The 19,717-nt window shown below is 36.6% G+C and overlaps 1 protein-coding gene across 2 annotated transcripts in view; it reads right to left on the bottom strand.

Moving 5' to 3' along the window:
- The window catches only part of PIGQ (phosphatidylinositol glycan anchor biosynthesis class Q), a 61,270-nt gene that overhangs the window by 8,312 nt on the left and 33,241 nt on the right, over window positions 1–19,717 (bottom strand). For both annotated transcript variants that reach the window (XM_074197054.1, XM_074197055.1), the window contains exons 5-9: window positions 10,094–10,220; window positions 9,069–9,222; window positions 7,917–8,028; window positions 3,626–3,706; window positions 1,305–1,419 (exon numbers count right to left, since the gene is read on the bottom strand). In XM_074197054.1, the coding sequence (XP_074053155.1) occupies window positions 1,305–1,419; window positions 3,626–3,706; window positions 7,917–8,028; window positions 9,069–9,222; window positions 10,094–10,220 (589 nt within the window). The remainder of the gene's footprint in view (window positions 1–1,304; window positions 1,420–3,625; window positions 3,707–7,916; window positions 8,029–9,068; window positions 9,223–10,093; window positions 10,221–19,717) is intronic.

The raw sequence follows: 19,717 nt of genomic DNA, 5'->3' as shown, positions 1-19,717 counted from the left end.
CCCAACATACAAAAAGGCCTCATGCCAGGCAAGAAAAGTTGAATGACACTTAGGCAAAAATTGGGCCAGTGAATACAGGGCTAGAAGGAACCCCAAGATGCCTAGTGTGTAGCCACTTAGGTATAAACCAGACTGGTATGGATATCCTAGGGATGTCAGTCTAGATTAAGGATCATCTCATTTGACCAGATCCTCATGGGTCAGTTATCCTGAAGGCCTTTCTCCTAACCCCTAATTTAAAGGAATGTTGCAGAATCCCATGCTTCAGAGGTGAAGGAAGCTCCAGGGTCAGCCACCCTAGTATTAAGTTCTTTTCCTTCTTTTTAACAACACCCCAGGGCTAAAAATGCTAGCATTTTGACATAAATTATTACATCATCTGTTTTATATGAAAACTGATGAGTCTGCTAGTTTTATTTAGTATTGAATGATGGCCCACAATTCTGCATATGAAGGGAGGAGAAGACATTATGAAGGAAGTTCAATCTGGCCAGAATTTTTGATCTGTCCACATTAAACAGTTATTTCAGTTAGCTTTAAACTAAATCATGCTAATGCTTTCTCTTCAAGTTGATCTGGAAGAGCTTTAATGCCAAGACAAAGAATGATTCCACTAATGGATGAACTGAAAAGGGTTTGAGATCTGGAAAGTCCCTCAGCTGACTTTCCTTCTCACCTTTCTGGTCTGGCCACTTTGCTGGTCTGTCATGGCACAGGAAGCAATGTTCATTTATATTTTAATTACCTTATACGAGAAACTCTAGCTTAAAGCAAATGGGGAATCAGTGAGAGTTATTACAAAAACACAGAGAACATTTTTGCTCTGAGTCAAGACAGGTATGAGGGAGTGGGTTTTTATGCACAAAGAGGTTCATTAGAATGGGATGAGATTAAAATTTGTGCCTTTTAAGAACAAATCTGTTTAGTCTACATTTAAATAGGTTTTAAAAAATTATTTTCCCTGAGACTTCTTTAAATTACCTATTATAGTTTTACTTTAATTTATTCCAGATTTTCCTAACATGATTTTGCAGGTTCTCAGGTTTAGAAGGAACCTCAGAGCTTATCTTGGCCAACCATTACATTTCTTTTGTTTAACTGGTAAAATGGAATAGTTAACTTATTATCCAAGTCCAGGTTCACTTAGGAGCATAAAGTCTGACAGCATGTAGCCAATTAAGGAATCACTTTGGAATGAGTGTAATAATGGCAGATATCACACAGTACTAGATGTAGTAACTACTTAATACTTATTGAATACTCTTGCAAGCACAGCAAAACCAGTATCCAGACATGGCACTCACCTGCAAGTCTGTAGGACCTGCATAGCCTAAGGCCAATGGAATAGAGGGGAAGAGAGTCTATAAGGTCCACTAACAAATGGATCAGTCCTTGCACGATCACCACCAAGAGTCGAAGCTAGAATAAGAAAAGCAGCATTGTGAAAGGGCCTCCAGGAGAGGACAGCTTTTACAACTTATTTCTCTGTCAGCTTTGCCTGATCCGACCCAATTCTGGACACTCCCCCTACTGCCATCATGAAAACAGACTCTCTGTGTAGCTAAGACCTCATCAGGGTCTGTACCTTTCTGATCTAGAAGTCTTTTTTTTTTTTATTTTTTTTTATATTAAAGATATTGAGTTTCACAATTTTCCCCCCAATCTTACTCCCCCCCACCCCCATGGAAAGCAATCTGTCAGTCTTTACTTTGTTTCCATGTTGTACATTGATCCAAATTGAGTGTGATGAGAGAGAAATCATATCCTTAAGGAAGAGACAAGAAGTCTAAGAGGTAACAAGATCAGACAGTAAGATACCTGGTTTTTTTTCTAAATTAAAGGGAATATAGTCCTTGAACTTTGTTCAACCTCCACGGCTCTTTATTTGGATACAGATGGCACTCTCCTTTGCAGACGGCCCCAAATTACTCCCAATTATTGCACTGATGGAATGAGTGAGTCCATCAAGGTTGAACATTACCCCCATGTTGCTGTTAGGGTGTACAGTGTTTTTCTGGTTCTGCTCATCTCACTCAGCATCAGTTCATGCAAATCCCTCCAGGCTTCCCTAAAATCCCATCCCTCCTAGTTTGTAATAGAACAATAGTGTTCCATGACATACATATACCACAGTTTGCTAAGCCATTCCCCAATTGAAGGACATTTACTGGATTTCCAATTCTTTGCCACCACAAACAGGGCTGCTATAAATATTTTTGTACAAGTGATGTTTTTACCCTTTTTCATCATCTCTTCAGGGTATAAACCCAGTAGTGGTATTGCTGGGTCAAAGGGTATGCACATTTTTGTCGCCCTTTGGGCACAGTTCCAAATAACTCTCCAGAAAGGTTGGATGAGTTCACAGCTCCACCAACAGAGTAATAGTGTCCCAGATTTCCCAGGATCCTTCTAACAATGATCATTATCCGTTCTGGTCGTATTGGCCAATCTGAAAGGTGTGAGGTGGTACCTCAGAGAAGCTTTAATTTGCATCTCTCTAATAATGATTTAGAGCAATTTTTCATATGGTTCTGGTTTGCTTTAATCTCCTCATCTGTAAATTGCCTTTGCATATCCTTTGACCATTTGTCAATTGGGGAATGGCTTTTTGTTTTAAAAACTGATGCTTTATAACATAATTTTATGATCTAGGAAATCTTTTTTTTTTTTTTGCAAGGCAAATGGGGTTAAGTGACTTGCCCAAGGCCACACAGCTAGGTAATTATTAAGTGTCTGAGACCGGATTTGAACCCAGGTACTCCTGACTCCAGGGCCGGTGCTTTATCCACTATACCACCTAGCCGCCCCGATCTAGGAAATCTTAAAAGAATGTTGTTGGAGTCTATGAAGACTACTAACAAGACTAACACTTCACATATCTTATTCTCATTGGACAAACTCAGAGCACATTGTCTGTTTTAACTGTGAAGCACAAGTGTTATGGGCAAAGATAGAACCAGATTTTCTAGAGAAATCTAGAGGTTTCTTAGCAAGCTTTCTCTATCTTTCCTGAAAAAGGAAGGCAACCAGTAGGTAAAAGTTGGCAAAGAGAAATGATATAACGTAGTTGTTTGGTTTTTTTTTAAATTTCTGTAAGGCAATTGTGACTTGCCCAAGGTCATACAGCCAGGCAAGAATTAAGTGTGAGTCTGAGGCCAAATTTAAACTCAGGTCCTCCTGATTCCAGGGCCAGAATAAGAAAAGCAGCATTGTGAAAGGGCCTTTAGGAGAGGACAGCTTTTAGAAGCATGAACCAGAAGAATGCCTACTGATTTCATTCTCAACCCAGTCTTAAGGTTTTTGGCATCAGATAAGGTATAATAGACATTGACCATCAGCCAAATGGACAAGGATCAAAGGAGCAATTCTGTATGGGGAAAATTAAATAGAATCTAGGGAAAAGACAGTAGAGGTTTTATTGAGAGACCATTTTAAATACTTCTTAGAGGAAATCAGAATTTGGCAGTATTTTTGCCTCTTTCACCTGTGATCCCAGCATGGAGTTTAGCATAGTAAAGTGAAATGGGGCAAAAAAAGAAAAAAAAGAAAAACAAATCATAGGTGATTTTCAGATTTCACTCATATTTTAGATGAATAGCATCAGACATCAGGGTTGTCCACTTACCAGAGTAAAGACCAAATAGTAGAGGGCCGTAGTGGGTAGAAGGAATAATAGGATGGTAAAAAGCAAAGTCCCAATAAACAGCTGTAGGGATAAAACATATATTCACGTATTGAACATTGACAAGAGGCAGAAATTATCTTCTTACTAAAACTGGAGAAATTTCTGGTCTTTCCTCTTTGCTCTGAACTCATCCTATAACTAAAAAAGAACTTTTGCTAATCTTATGGCTTTGGTTTTCACAATAAAATTCAATCAACAACAAAAGCTTCCTTCTAATAATGCTATCTGATACAGTTGGTGTGTTGTATTTTAACTATCACAATTTAATTATTGACATTGTGACATTTGAACCCTTTACAACCAAGAGAATGGTAAAGATTGGTATAAAGCTAGTGGAGACAATTTCTTTTGGGCAAAGTAAAGGACAGTTGTCATCAAAGGAAGGGAAGAGAGATGCAAATAGGAGTGCCTATCCTGAAGCACCTATCATATGCCAAGAGTGGGCTAAGTGCTTTACCCATATTATCTGGTTAAACAAAAACATCTTTCACATACTGGACTGTCCAGATGATAAGAATGCAATATCAAGAAGTGAGAATTTGAAGAATTAAATAATAAAAAGACCCCATCCTGATCCCTTGACAACTTCTAGATGAAAAACATGGTCAAACTCATTGCAATTAAAACTTTTCTCAATAGTTCTAATTGATCAGAGCCTATTTTTTTTAGGGTTTTTTTTTTTTTGCAAGGCAATGGGGTTAAGTGGCTTGCCCAAGGCCACACAGCTAGGTAATTATTAAGTGTCTGAGGCCAGATTTGAACTCAGGTACTCCTGAATCCAGGTGCTCCATCCACTGTGCCACCTAGCCACCCCTAGAGCCTACTTTTTTTGGCCCAGATGGTTTTAGAACCTAATTCTGGGATGTCAAGAGTTAGAAATACCTCCAGGAAGAGGCTTCCTTAATAGGATTCCTAGGTCCTACCTTCCCGTAAACCTCTCCCAGTCCTCTTCCATGATAGAGAGGAGAGAATACAATATCATTCAGTATCAAGAATGCCAACAATCACACCAATACACCCCCTCCCCCAAAGTTTGGTCTACAATGAGCTTTAGTTAGTTATTCCAGCTTAGTTAGACTATAATATTCAATTGCTAAGGCCCCCGGGATCCTGAGCACTTGGCCAAAGCTCAAAAAAGACAAAAGTCAAAAACTAAACTTCTTCCTAGTGGTATCTAGAACCAAAACAACTTCTCCATTCCCTAAGTAAGAATGACTAAAGCTGTTTTACAGTAAAGGGGCAGAATATGGCCTTATGGAGAAGATATACCTCCTAAGGGCCTTGGTAACTCTAATTTGCCCAGAAGGTTTTAAATAGGGGTAAGGAAGTAGATAATGTAAAGTCAATTCCTAGAAGTAGAATGACTTGAAATGCAAAGTGCTTTTAGGGGGGCAGCTTACTTTAAAAACTGTTTATTAGTATGAACAAGGTATGTTGTTATTCTACACTCTTTCCCTAGATCACTCATTTTGTTTTAATATTTTTTTGGTTTTGGATTTTTGCAAGGCAATGGGGTTAAATGACTTGCCAAAGGACACACAGCTAAGTAAATATTAAGTGTCTGAGATCAGATTTGAACTCAGGTTGCCCTGACTCCAGGGCTAGTGTTCTATCTACTGTACTACCTAGCTGCTCCCCCAAGATCACTCTTGATACCTTTTTTATCCCCTTGGCCTTTTTTCCTGGAAGTTCTCCTGCTCCCCTATCTTTTTTCATTAGACTTTTTCTATGATACCTTCTTTGGCTCAATCGATTGTCACAAAGTTCAATGAACAAGAACAGGATGGTAGGAAAGGAGTTGAAAGAAAAGATGACCCAAGGGCCATCTTTTGTTTTTTTAACAAAGGGCAAAAAAGAATCAGGAATAACATAGGGAAAGAATAACTAGGAAAACTGGAGAGAAATGAAGTTCAACAATATATAATCCTCATAAATGAATAATAGATTTAAAAAATAAGCTATCCCCAATCCTGAGAATTAGTTCAATATTATTGGAAACAGAAAAGGCACTGAATATTATGCCCAAACAAATATAAATGAGAAAGAGAAAAACTCTTTCAAAGGAAAAAGGGGAGTAAGCATTACCAGGAATTTCATATTCTGGATTCTCATTCATTTAGTAATTCACAATTGATGAAAACTGATTACTCTCAAAGCAAAATATATTGGAAAGCCCACTGGATTAAAAAAGTCAGGCTAGGTTTTGTCACTGACTAGCTATGTGATCTTAGACATGCAACATCACCAATTTGGACCTCAGTTTCTTCTTCTGCAAAATAAAAAGTTGGACTAAATGATCAATAATATTCTAAGATATGTCACTGTAATTCCTTGCTAACTCCTGTATCCCATCCACCCCTGTTCAATTTCCTTCCTTCTCCCAAACATATGCAGAATATCCAATGTTATTTTGTTCTATCTTGGATGCATAGCCTTCCTGTATAAAGCAGTTCTTTCTTGTAGGGACATTTAAAATCCTGATAAATAAACCTTTTTTTTTTTTTTTTTTAGGACTGTGCTTTCCACCCATGGCTGCAGTTAATTATTAATTTAGGAAAGAGTGGAGTTCAGCTATGACTCAATACCTTCATAACTTTGCTTCTTTAAGATTTCTGTCATTCTTCTACAAACTACATACTGACTCTTTACCTTAACCATTGTGGTTTATTCTGAAACTATATATACCACAGGAAATAAACAAGATGGCCTAATGATATTAGAAGATGAGGGGAAAAAAAACCAAACAGGTTGATCTGCTTGAAATTACTAGGTTGAAGGCAGGATCAATGTCAAATACTGTGGTTAGAAAACTATACATGGCAACTTTTACCAGACTGTTTGCCACCATGGGGACGGGGGAGGGAAAGGAAGGTGGTAGAAAAATGTGCAGCTCATAAATTTGCAAATGGATGAATGTTGGAAAACTACCCTAGTATGTAATTGGAAAAATAAAATAAAATTTCATTTAAAAAAAAAAGAAAACCATACAAGGGTATAGAAAACTGTAGGCAGTCTGAGAGAAGGCTCTGATTCTTCTCAGAAGGTTCCCCAGGACATGGTTAGCTTGAATCAAGCTGAGAGCACCATCATCTTCTGTTTCATGACCAGTGGATATAATTTTGGTCATATTTTACCATTATGTCTTTATCTAGAGCATAATGATAAACATCACAAGGGGAAGGGAAAACAAGACCCTTTTCATGAATTCAGACTCTACTATTGTAAGAAATAGGGCAAAAGAAGGGGGCACCACTGAATTTTCTCACTCATTTATAATTCTCCTCCCATTTATATTTTATTTTCCAATTACATGTTATAAAAAATTTTTCAACATTCACATATATATGCATATTTATGTTACATAATTTACTTCTACCCTCCCTTCCCAACCTCCTTCCCTCAGCAGGGAACAGTCTGCTATTATACATTGTACATATATTTTCAGATTAGTCATTTTTTGTATGAGCAAAGAAAACCATGAAAAAGAAAGGAATAACATAAGAGAAATTTTTAAAGAGTGACCATAGTGTTCATTCAGATTCTGAAGTTTTGTTTTTTTTTTGTTTTATTTTGTTTTGTTTTCTTCATCTGGATGTGGCTAGCATTGTCCATAACAGGTCTCCCAAGATTGTCCTTGCTCTCTTAACTGCTGAGAGGAACTGCATCCATCAAGGCTGATCAGCTCACAATGTTGTTGTTAATGTGAACAATGTTCTCTTCGTTCTGCTCCCCATTTAATACTCTCTTTTTTGACTATTTCTCATTCCCACACCAAACACTAAATGTTCTAAAACAAAACAGAGAGAGACTGCATCTAGACTTCTTTGAATATAATAGGTGTTTAATGAATTGTTATTGAATGAATGAATGCTTAGAGTAAGCATTGGCAGTGACCCCAGTAAGATGAATATTGTATGTGTCAGCACTAAAGAGTATCTTATCATGGTGCTTGCAAAACATAATGAAAGATGGATTGAGAAGAGTGGCAGCTCATCTGAGACAGTAGCAGGGATAGAGAGTTTTGTCTGGCTAACATAAATAAACTAATCTCTTGGCAAGATGACCTAGACTGACACACCTTTGAGTCTTGAACAATGGGTAAAATTCAAAGGACTGGCATCAGATGGAATTGAGACAGCACACTACATGCTAAAAAGTGCAGAGGAGAGCAGCCTACATTGTATTCATTCCCAAAGACTGGAGAATAAGAATTGTATATTTTTGCTAATACCTGATCCAAATCATAGGAACAGGAATCCACCCGCTGTCTCAGGACATTCCACTTCTTTCCTCGGAAGAGACGCCAGAGAGATGACAAACCATAGATTTTCAAACAATACAATCTACAGAAGAAAAGAACAATTCAAATAACAATCACCTAGGGCTCATGGGTGCTAGGAGTTGAGAAAAATTGGGGATTCCACAACAGAAATTTTTGCTAAAGGTGATCTAAGATGCTCAGTAAGATGATTAGATTAGTAGATATTTTTTTTATTAGTTACTCAGAAAGATTAGGTTATATTTCTCCCTCTCCCATCAATTTTTGATCAAAGACATGATTTTATTAATGTTGGAAGTTTTCTTGTGAGGAATCTTTCTGCCAGTGCAGATCTGCTGTTTAACTTACAGTCCTGGAGAGATATCAAGGACACTGAGAGATTACGTGATTTTCCCAAGGTCATATAGCCAGCTCTATCCATTATGACATGTTGACTCTTGCAGGTTATTTTCAGAGGAATAAATTATTCTTACCACCTATTAAACTGTCCTATTCTAGTCCCAGAAATCTTGATACTAAGTTTGCATTTCCATTTTACAAAGTGCTTTTCCTAAGAAGCAGGCTGTGTAAGTATGACTATCCTCATTTTAAATCTGAGTTAGCAGTGGCCCAGAGGGCCTGAGGTCATACTAATGAGTGGGCATAGTGCAAAGACTACTAAGTTTGGAATAGGAAGACCAGAATTGGATTCCAGCTCTGATGGATGACTAGCAAGTATTTCACCTCTTAGCTAAAAAATGAAGCCATTTGACTAACTAGTCTCTATTGTCTCCTCCAGTTCTAACTCTCCAGGCCTCAAATTCAACCTTTTATTCCTTGTACAATGCTCTTTCCATAGTACCAATCTGACTCTGAGTACTGTATGGTGCTGTAGAGTAGGGTTTTCCAGATCACATCACATCCTGTCCTGACTGCTTAAGATTTGGGTCTTCCTTCTTTAAATTCTCTGCTTCTCTATGCTTCTCTATGGGGAGTTTTAACTAATGAGGGGATTTGGAAGAGAAGGTGTGAAATGAGTTTCACTTCCTTAGTTGTGAACTTGTAGGTATGGTCAAAAGTCTATGCCTTGTCCCTTGGAGGAATAATTACACCAGTTGTACCCACCTGGCTCCATAGACATAGAAGCAATAGATGTGGAAAGTGAGGAGGGCAATGATGTCTGAAAGTATGGACAACACCACTGTCAGACCCAGGCAGGCTGAAAGACCTACATACCACAGGATCATTTCAATGAATGGAGACAACAAGTGAATATAACCTAGAAGAAAAAAATAATTTTGCTTATTAGAAGATCTGTCTGAATGACTTCAGTTGGTCTGTTTCTCTTGCAGAAGTTTTAAAAATTGGAATCATCCAAAGCAGTAACACAAGTCACACTCCAAGGGAACAAGGCTTCAGTCTATAACAAATCACCACCATTCAATCACTTGTGCCTTTCTAGGTATTGTGGAGCAAGACCTGACTTTCTCCTGGAAATGGTTTCTTGGAGACCACATTTGTGAACCAACTCCCTCCCACTACTTTCATTTAAGCTTGTTTTCCTAACAGCAAACATGAAGACACTTACTCAGTAGAGCTTGAGTCAGCACACCACGCTTGAAACACCTTATGCAAGTTCCACATAAAGTACTATTAGTTATAAAGCAATATGTTGTGATATTCACTATGGTTTCACCAACAAGGGAAGGGACATTTCTTTACTTGCCTAACACAACCTAATCATAAAATTACAATGTAATTTTCTTACAATGTAAGAAGCTAGATTAAGAATGGGTAGACCTGAATAACCTCTCAGAAAAGGATCCAGACAAATATCATTCTGTGTGTCTAAAAGGAACTCTTCCCTGAATTACTACAGTGGATTTCCAGGTCTTTCTTGTGGCTCTGTCACTGAACTCTTTTATGTGTGCTGTCTCCCAAATTACAGTCCGAGCTCCTGGAGAGCAGGGAACTTCTCATTTTTTTTGTCTTCCTAATACAGAGCACATTTCTAGGTCCAAAGCAAATATTTTCATTCATTCTTACGACTCTTTTTTTTTTTTACCATGTTACTGGATGGAGCTTTCTCATTTTTCACTGGGGCATCATTTGATAGCAGAGCATAGAAAACAAGGAAAAGCTGTACTTACTAATCCAGAGGTGAATGTGGTAGAGAAAGAATCGACCCAACACCTGGTCCAAAGCCCGGTTCATTTTCAGACCAGCAGGAACTCCCATCAGCCACTGCAGCAGGTCCTGAAGTTCCCGGGCCACATGCTGTCAACAGAAAGCAAAGTGCTCAGAGGAGAGAATGATACTAAATCTAAAGTTTAGCTAGTTAGTAAAGGTTAGCTCTGAGGACTTCATTGATAGCAGCACAAACTTAAGTAGGAGATACATTATTCTTCCATGGAAAACAGTACACAGAAGTTAAAGAACTTGCCTAAAGGTCCACAGCAAGTCAGAAGCAGGTGAGGGAATCCAGAAACTGAATCCAAGTGTGAAATAGGCTGGGAAGGCCATCAATCTCTATTCTGTCTTGTTGATCATTAGCACCAAAGGAATGTTTCACTGTACATGTGCAATTCTTTTTCATTTCACTTACAAAGCATAAATATACTACTCTTTGATCCAGCAATACCACTACTGGGTCTGTATTCTGAATAGATCATGGAAAAGGGTAAAAATCCCACATGAATAAAAATATTCATAGCAGTTCTTTTTGTAATGGCAATGAATTGGAAATTGAGGGGATCCCTATCAATTGGGGAATGGCTGAACAAATTATGGTATATGAATGTAAATGGAACACTATTGTTCTCTAAGAAATCATGAGGGATGGGATTTCAGAAAAGCCTGGAAAGACTATGTTATCACTAATGTTTTCTTTCTTCCTTTTGGATCTGACTCTTCTCTCATAACACACTCAATTTTGATCTATGTTTACAAATGTAGAGCCTTTATCAGATTGCTTTCTGTCAGGAGGAAAAAGGAAGGGGGGAGAGAAATACTGTAAAACACAAAACCTTGCAAAAAAAAAAGATTGTTAAAAACTACCATTGGTATGTATATGAGTGGGAAAAACAAAATTTTTATTTAATTTAAAAACAAAAAAAAGTTAATTATGATAAAAATGTTTGCCTCAAAAAAAGTATAAATGCACAACATAATCTCTTTTTTTGTTTGTTACATCATTTATTTCTCAGCTTATGTCTCTCCCCTCACTGAAATGATCTAAATGCAGATCAAAGCAAACTACTATCACTTTGTTTTAATCATAGGTTTTCCTTTTGGTTTATTTCTCCTTTTTTTGTTTTTGTTTTTTGCAAGGCAGTGGGGTTAAGTGACTTGCCTATGGTTACCAGCTAGGTAAGTATTAGGTGTCTGAACTGCATTTGAACTCAGGTCCTCCTGTCTCCAGGGCCAGTGCTCTATCCGCTTTGTCACTTGGCTGTCCCTGGTCTACTTCTTCTTTCACAGCATGACTAACATGGAAATATGTTTAATATGATTGCACATGTATAGCCTCTATCAAATTGCTTACTGTCTTAAGAGAGAAGGGAAGGGAGAAAAATGTGGAACTCAAAGTCTTATAAAAAATGAATGTTAAAAATTGTCTTTACATGTACTTGGAAAAAATAAAATACTAATTAAAAAGAAATCCTGGCTCAGTTGTTACCTCCTAACAAGAGGGCTTTCGCAATTGCCTCAGCTGTTAGTTATCCCCTACCAAATCACTTCATATTTACTTTGTGAAGAAAGCATTTTGTCAAGCTGAAAGGGTCTCATAAATGTGAATTACTATTAGTTTAATTATATATTCAAAAATAATCATTGAATCAATGATTTTTTCTTAAGCACCTCTATACTAACTATTAGAGATACAAAGACAAAAATTCAACAGTCCTTGGCCTCAAGAAACAAAAACTCTATGGGAGGAGAAAACACATGCAAATCTAAGCACATACAAGCCATCTCCCCAGGAAACAGAAGGTAACTTTCCTTGGGAAAGCACCAGCATCTGGGAGGAGGGAGAAGCTTATGCAAGGAATGACTTCCTGTATAAATAGGTCCTTCAACTTAGTCTCGAAGGAAACCAGAGGCTATTTTAGAGAGGCAAAGAAGAAGGAAATAGGGAAAAGGTCAGTGAAAAGACAGAGATGGGAGATGAAATGTTCTGGGTGAGGGGCAGCAAGTAGGTTGAACTACAGAGTATGTAGAAAGGAGTAAGATACAGATATAGATGGATATAGATATGGAGAGAGAGAAAGTGAGCTTGAGAAGGATCAGATCAAGAAGAATTTTAAATGTTAAACAAGGGAGTATATAGGTGATTCTAGCGATAAGGAGGCACTAGAATTTATTGACTGGGGGGAAGGGAAGGAGGGAGAATTCGATAACATGATCAGATCTGTACTTTAGAAACTATCAATTTATGGTTGTGTAAAGGATGGATTGGAGTTAGGAGAGGTCTGAAACAGAGAGAATAATCAGGAGGCTACTGGAATAGGCCAGGCAAGGGTAGTAGCTGTGTGAGTAAAGAGAAAAACATTAGACAGAAATGACAAGGTTTGGCAACTAACTAGATATGTAGTGTGAAGGAGGGAGGAGTTGAGAATGATAGTGAGTGTAGAAACTGGAAAGATGGTAATGCCCTTGAGAGTAAGAGGAAAGTTCAAAAGATGAAAGCTGTTTTGGAGAAATCTAATGAATTTAGGTTTTGAGATGCTTATGGAATGTTCAATTTGAAAGATCCAATAGACAAGTGGTGATGTGTGACTGGTAATCAGGAGACAGACTACTCCTTCTGGATATATAAATCTGAGAGTCATCTTCATAGAGATGATAATTAAACCTATAGGTACCAATGGAGTCACCAAGAGAATAAGGAGGAAAATAAGAGGGTCTAGGACAGAGCCTTGGGCTCTAGAAAACTGGAGAGGAATAAGCAGGCAGCCAGGCAAAAAAAATTGTAAGACTGAAACTATCTTATCTTACTAAGTGTAGGATTGCCTTAAGACTTGACAATATGGCACAATACACAGAGTGGTGGGCTTGGAATTAGAAGAGCCTGCTGCTTGTGTGACTTAGGCAAGTCACTTGACTTTTCTGAATCTCAGTTGTTTCATCCATAAATAGGGATTAATTATCCTTACATTTCTCACCTCACAGGGCTGTCATGTTTACAACATTCCTTTAAATCCTTTTAGGCAGACTTTAAAGTGTTAGAGGAAAGTTTTAGTAGTAAAATCATTGCTACCTTTATCCAAAAGTTTGTTTTTTACTGTAAAATATTATATAGTAATACAATTGGTGAGAACAGGTCACTCATTGCAGTCACTCTCCCCCTCCTCACCAACTGTAAGTTATTGCTATCCTGCTAATTGGAAGGTCTACTGTATTGGCAGAATATACACAATGGGTTTGTGATATTACTTTTATTACATATATTATTACATATAGCAACTGCAATTATAGCAATCCTGCCTGGGTATTTTCACCCCCAGTCCCAACTGGCTTACAATGAATAGTTCATGAAGCTGACTGACTGTAGTTTCCAATAAGAATATTCCACAAACACAGGGTAAACTGTGTCAACAAATGGGTAAAGAATATTTAAAAAGGGGGGTGGGGGGAGGGAAGCAAGATTGGGAGAAAATTGTAAAACTCAGATAATATCTTTAATAAAAAAAAGAATATTTAAAAAGACTAAGTTGATGTTGCCATGACCTCCAGAAAGACTCTATACAACAGTTCAGAAAAGACATTTAGCCAGTTGTCATTGTCTTGTTATACCTCTCCTTGAAACCTAACTGATCTAAAGTTTATTGTGACTTCAGAGATGAGTAGGGCAGTGACCTGTATAATGGAATCTAGGGGATTGCTATGCATAAATCTTTGCTAAGTATTTCAAAAACACTTTATGAATAGTATCCTTTCAGTGGCATATGTGAGATCTCTGACTTCTGAATAACACATTTTCTATTTTTATAGCCCAACCCTCTTATAATGACAATTTTTCAAAGTCATTTGAATGCTTGCAACATAAGTGTATAAACACACACACACACACACACACACACACACTCTTTATTTGCCTTCAGATTCCTAAAGGGATCAAAGATTTTTTTTGGCAGTCCTGATAAATGATCTGAAATCAAGCCCAGTTGTTTCTTTTAGTAACAAAAACTTGAATAAGAGTTAGCAGAGTAAGATAGCCACTACTCCCTAGAGAAATCAGAATAGTAATATTCTCTCTTTATCCTATGAGTATGTATATCTTTCTTATCTTTTCTCCCTCACCCACCTGGAATGCTAAGAACCAGTACTAGAATCCTGTTATACTACCATCTAATGATGGATGACCCCTAGACACACACCATAGGGGAAGTTAGTTATTGGTGGATCAGTATTAATTAATGAGAGGAAACTAGTACCAGAGAATCAGTCCAAAAGTACTAGAGAACTTATCCAAAACCAGTCAGTAATAGAGAAAATTAGTGCCAGAGAACCATCGGAAAGAGCTTGTGAAAAAAAGACAATCCTTGAAAATAGTAACTGAATTTTTAGCATTTCCACTAATGCTAAATTTAACAAGAAAGTGAAGAATGTGACTTAACATTTCAGAGAGATGTTTATGGAATTCTAGAACACCAGTTATATTCATTCTCTTTATTTTCCCAACCTCTAAAAAATCCATCTTTCTAGTCTAGTACTTGTTTCTCAATTCTTCCAACATTTATCTTATCAGTAACTGTCATGAAAGCACTACTGCTTTGTGCCAACAAATCTTGCCCTTGCAGCTGAGAAAAGAACATATTTTATAAATAGAACTTATGCAATATTTAAAGCATAAGAGCCTGGCAACAGGAAGAGATTTTCTTTTTAAAATTAAATATTTATATATCTGTGCAATTTTGAAGTCAAAAGGTTTCCTGTCAAGGATGTCCAGGGAGCTTTGCAGTGATTAGAGAAGTTAATCCCCAAATCTGACAAAGCACTATAATTTTGGGTATGGGTCATGCCCAACTATCTCAGTCATATTGTTCTGTAGACCTTTTTGCCCCAGTGTGGGCTTCCAGAGCTCCAAAGCCTCTGCTACTTTTTTTTAGAAGAAACAGAATAAAACATATGAGCCCTCTGAACTCAGACACTTGATCTAGCTCTGCTAAAAAATGAAAAGACAGTAGAGAATAGGGAGAAAGTGCCTCACTAAGAATAATAATAGTTCATATGATATAAGTGCATTTTACCTATGTCATCTCACTTTATTCTTATAACAACCCTGTGAGATCAGTGCTATATCAGGATATTGAAGTCAAATGGAATTATCCAAAGCAGGAACATTCCCCCTAGACAACTACTCATCTGAAGAGGACTGATAAGTTAATGAGAAAAGAATGTTCAGAAGATTGTGAAACCAAGGCTATGATCTGTAAATCACTGACAATTTTAGAAGTGTATAATGACACAACAGGTTCCTATTGTTAATTAGTCTTTACATATCTAAAGTGCCTTCTATTGAAAATGAATTTAATTTGGTCATTTAATCTGAGGATTACTAAAAAGTCAACTGGCTTTTTCTTTCGACATGTTATGTTACTTTATGAACATGGGATATGGAATAATGTGAAATGGCCAGCATTATTTATAGATGCCTACAAGAGACTTCCATGTGGGCAGTTAGAGAAAGGGAAGGGGAAATAATGTAGTACTTGGTCTCCAAGGAGTAGAAGTTATTAGGGGGTCAAGGCACAGGTTTTGGGCTCATAAAGAAGAAATTTCCTAGCAAACAGGACATTCTGAATATGGAATGGGCTGATTCATGAAGTAGTAAGCTTCCCCAAATTGAAAGTTCTCAGACAACTGTCAGGTGACCATTTGTAAGGGATTTTGTAGATAGGACAGATCAAATATGGCTAGAGTGAGATGATGTTTAAAATCCCTTCCAATTATAGAATTCTATCATTCTAATAAGAAGATCAAAATAATAATTTTAACTAAATGAGAGAAAGGGAAGTTAGTTCCAGGAACATAAAGGTGAAGAAAAACAGAATCAACAAGACAGAATGCCTATCAGAGGGAATACATCCACATTATTGAATTGTTTTGTATTACATTGTTTTGTATTACATTGAAAACCTGAAAATTCAGTCTAAATTCCAACAAAATTCCTTTACTTTCAGAATGAGGATATAAGAGGCAAGCAATAACCACACCAGGAATTTTTATTTCCAAGAGTTCAAAGTGCCAACCATTATTTTATAAATTCTCATAGCATCTTTGAGATGTAAAGATAAAATGGATATTACTGTCCCCATGGAGAAGCTGGGACAAAGAGTTTAAAGGTAAAATGGGAGGCACCATTTTATCAAATCTGTGGTGGACCTAGAACTAAAATCATATTTTTTGATGCTCAGTCCAATATTGAGCCTCTTTCATACTCTAGCATAATTAGTGTGAGATTGAGGAAGAATATAAATCATTTAAAATAATAATGATTTTTATCCTTCATTTTTGAAGAAAACCACACTATCAAGGAAGTCAAAACAAGCACATGATTTGAATATGAGTGAGGGGGTGCTTGTGCTAAGTCACTAGCTTCACTTTCCAGAGCCATCTGGGTCCAATAGCCAGATATGAATCAGGATGACTGGAGATGGCCCTGGATGAGAGGCAATCCAAGTTAGGGGACTTGCTCAAGGTTACACAGCTAGTGAGTGGCAAATATCTGAGGCTGGATTCAAATTCCCATCCTCCTGACTCCAAGTTCAGTGTTTTATCCATTGTGCCATCATTAAAATAATGTACTCTTTACAGTTACCAAGATTCCATGGTACTTAAAAGGTCCAAAGTATATTTAATGCTATAAACATAATCCTTAGATGAAAATGGCTAACTCCTAGTAACCATAGGGAAACTCAACAACAGCAAGGAAAAGACATTTTCATGGTGGCTGTGTGAGTAAATGGGTAAAGCTACACTGACCTCTCAAATATTCATAAAGACCTATCCATGGCTGTCTGTATACTGTGCAACTCCTATCCATGTTCTCCCATTTACCACAGAGGGTCTTCCCAACATGCTAAAAACCTCCTTACATTTCTTTTGATATCCAGAGTATTTAAGTAGGGCACTCTGGCTATCTACCAATCACTCCTTTAATCTCATCACATACCTAGTCTATTTTTTATATACATTTCCCTGATCTCATCCTTTTCTTTTGTTCTGTTATTTCAAAGTTCCTGCTTGTAATCACCAGGTATCTCTCCACTGATCTCAGTGTAATATTAATTTTTATTCTTTGGCTCTTTATCTCACAATCATAGAATCACACCAGAAGATTATATTGAAACTTAAAATATGGACCTTTATTTCTGAGAGAAGTTTGAGTTCATTAAAGGAGCTGTGCAAATTCTGAATGCAATTTATTTCCTCCAGGTTAAATCTAGGCCCAAATGATTATCCATATGTAATATCTGACCCACTGAGGGACAAGCTCCAGGCTGTCCAACTATATTATAAGTCTTTATCTACTTGGTCCTTCTTCTGTAGATGACAAGGCATACTCTTTTGAGGGGTTACATATATCTTCCAAGAGGTTTTTCAGTGTTCCAGGATTTCATACAACCAGCATGATGTCATCTGTAAATAAAAATTTCTGAAGGGGATTATCCATAGAAAATTCCTCCTCTATGCTGAATCTCCTTCACTAGGGCACAGAATACATTTGGCAAGACTATATCTCCCTGTTTTAAATTAAGTCACTAAGGCTATTCCTATTTGCTATAGCTTTGTTTTATTCTTTTTTATTTTTAAAATTCTATTCTTTTTGTTATAACTTCCAAAGAATCTTGAATAAATCTGAGGCTTCTTGCATTCAAATGCCTATTCATTAGCAAAAAACCAATAGTAATAGTGGATCTTACATTCTCTATTTCCCACTGTATGATAGAAAATATGTGACGAATTATAGTATACCACTTTTGGAAAGCTGCCTTGTTCCTTACTAATGCCCTCACTATACATTTATATAGATTGTTCTCCTAAAAAATTTGTATAGATGGGAAAATAAGCATATAAACTGCTAGTTATGGATGTTCTTTAAGTCACCATTTTCCCCCACTCCCTCACATCTTTGGCATTTTCATATCCCTTCAGATAACTCGTGAATCAATACCTCCAATTTTGTTTCTTTACTACAGATTACCATATGTACCTGTATAATTCAATATATTCTGATAAAATAAGTCAGGAATATAGTCCTGGTCTTCTACTTTCCCTTTAAGGAGAATAAAGTCCCCCAAAATTATGAGATCACTTCGGCAAAGCTTCAGAGAATAAGTTTGGTTAAATGAGTGTTGATTAGGAAAAAAATTATTTCCACTGGGAAGTAAAAGAAATAAGATAGGTTAGGACTTCTAGAAAGACAGCCAAAAGTCATTTCAAGGCACAATTCTTAAAACATCAAGAAATGTACAAAATAAAGTAAGAGAAAATTAAAAAAATAGGAGGAAAAAAAGAAATTCTCATAAGGAAAACCAAGAGACAGATCAAGAAATGAGTAAACAAAAAAGACTTTTAATAATACGGGGTAAAAGAATGTAGATAGAAATCTCCAGAAAGAATAATACTGTAATAACTATGACTAAGAATCTCAGAGAAGAACTATATAAGTAAAGGAAGACTTAAACAATTGGAGGAATACTAATTTTTCATGGTTGGACCACAACAATATAACAAAAATGATATTACATAAATAACTTAGTTACTTTTTCATATCAATGAAATTACTAAGGAACTTCTAAGGGTTTGATAAGGAATTTTTAAAAGAATTAAATGAAAGGATAATAAAATTAATATGCAGAAACAAGACTCTTAAGGGAAGGACCAGATCTTAAATGACGATAAGGCAATAATCATAAAAAACAATTTGGCATTGCTTAAAAAAAAAAGTTGATCTATGGAACAGATTAGATAAATAAGATCCAGGTGTTAACTGAACAGAGTAGCAGATGTTCAATAAATTCAGTTACCAACTAATAGAGTATGAACTACCTATTTGGCAGAAACTTGGAAAACTTGGAAACTTGGAAAGCACTCAGGCAGATAGTAGGTTTTAGGCCAGCATCTTATATCACATAACATAAAAAACTCCAAATATATATATATGTATACCCTGAATAAAAAATAGTCATATCTTTAAAAAAGATAGATACAAAGGGGAACAGATACCTTTTCATCACTTTGGCTAAGGTTAGAATTCTTAACCAAATAAGGGATAATAGTCACTGTATGGGACAAAATGGACAATTTTGTAGATATTAAATTGAAAAATTTTTACACGAGAAAAAACAATGTCTGTGTAACTGGAAGGAAAAGTTATTTGGAGGGGAAAAAATCTTTGCAGCAAATTTCCCTATAAAGTTTGATAGCCAAAATACTTTGGAATTGATACAAGCACAAAAACAAGAGCATATATTCCTCAATAAGACAGCTAGCTCTTGATTTGTTTTTTTTGTTTTTGTTTTTGTTTTTAGATTTTTCAAGGCAATGGGGTTAAGTGGCTCGCCCAAGGCCACACAGCTAGGTAATTATTAAGTGTCTGAGAGTGGATTTGAACCCAGGTACTCCTCACTCCAGGGCCGGTGCTTTATCCACTGCGCCACCTAGCTGCCCCTAAAGGATCAATTCTTACAAAAGTATTTGTAGCAGAATCTTTATTGTAGTAAAGAAATGGAAACAAAGAGGCTAACCATCCATTGGAAAATGAC

Source organism: Macrotis lagotis, chromosome 8 (genome assembly GCF_037893015.1).
Source record: "Macrotis lagotis isolate mMagLag1 chromosome 8, bilby.v1.9.chrom.fasta, whole genome shotgun sequence".
NCBI lineage: Eukaryota > Metazoa > Chordata > Mammalia > Peramelemorphia > Peramelidae > Macrotis > Macrotis lagotis.
The sequence above is the reverse complement of the archived record's forward strand: the minus strand, read 5'-3'. Positions and strand labels throughout refer to the sequence as shown.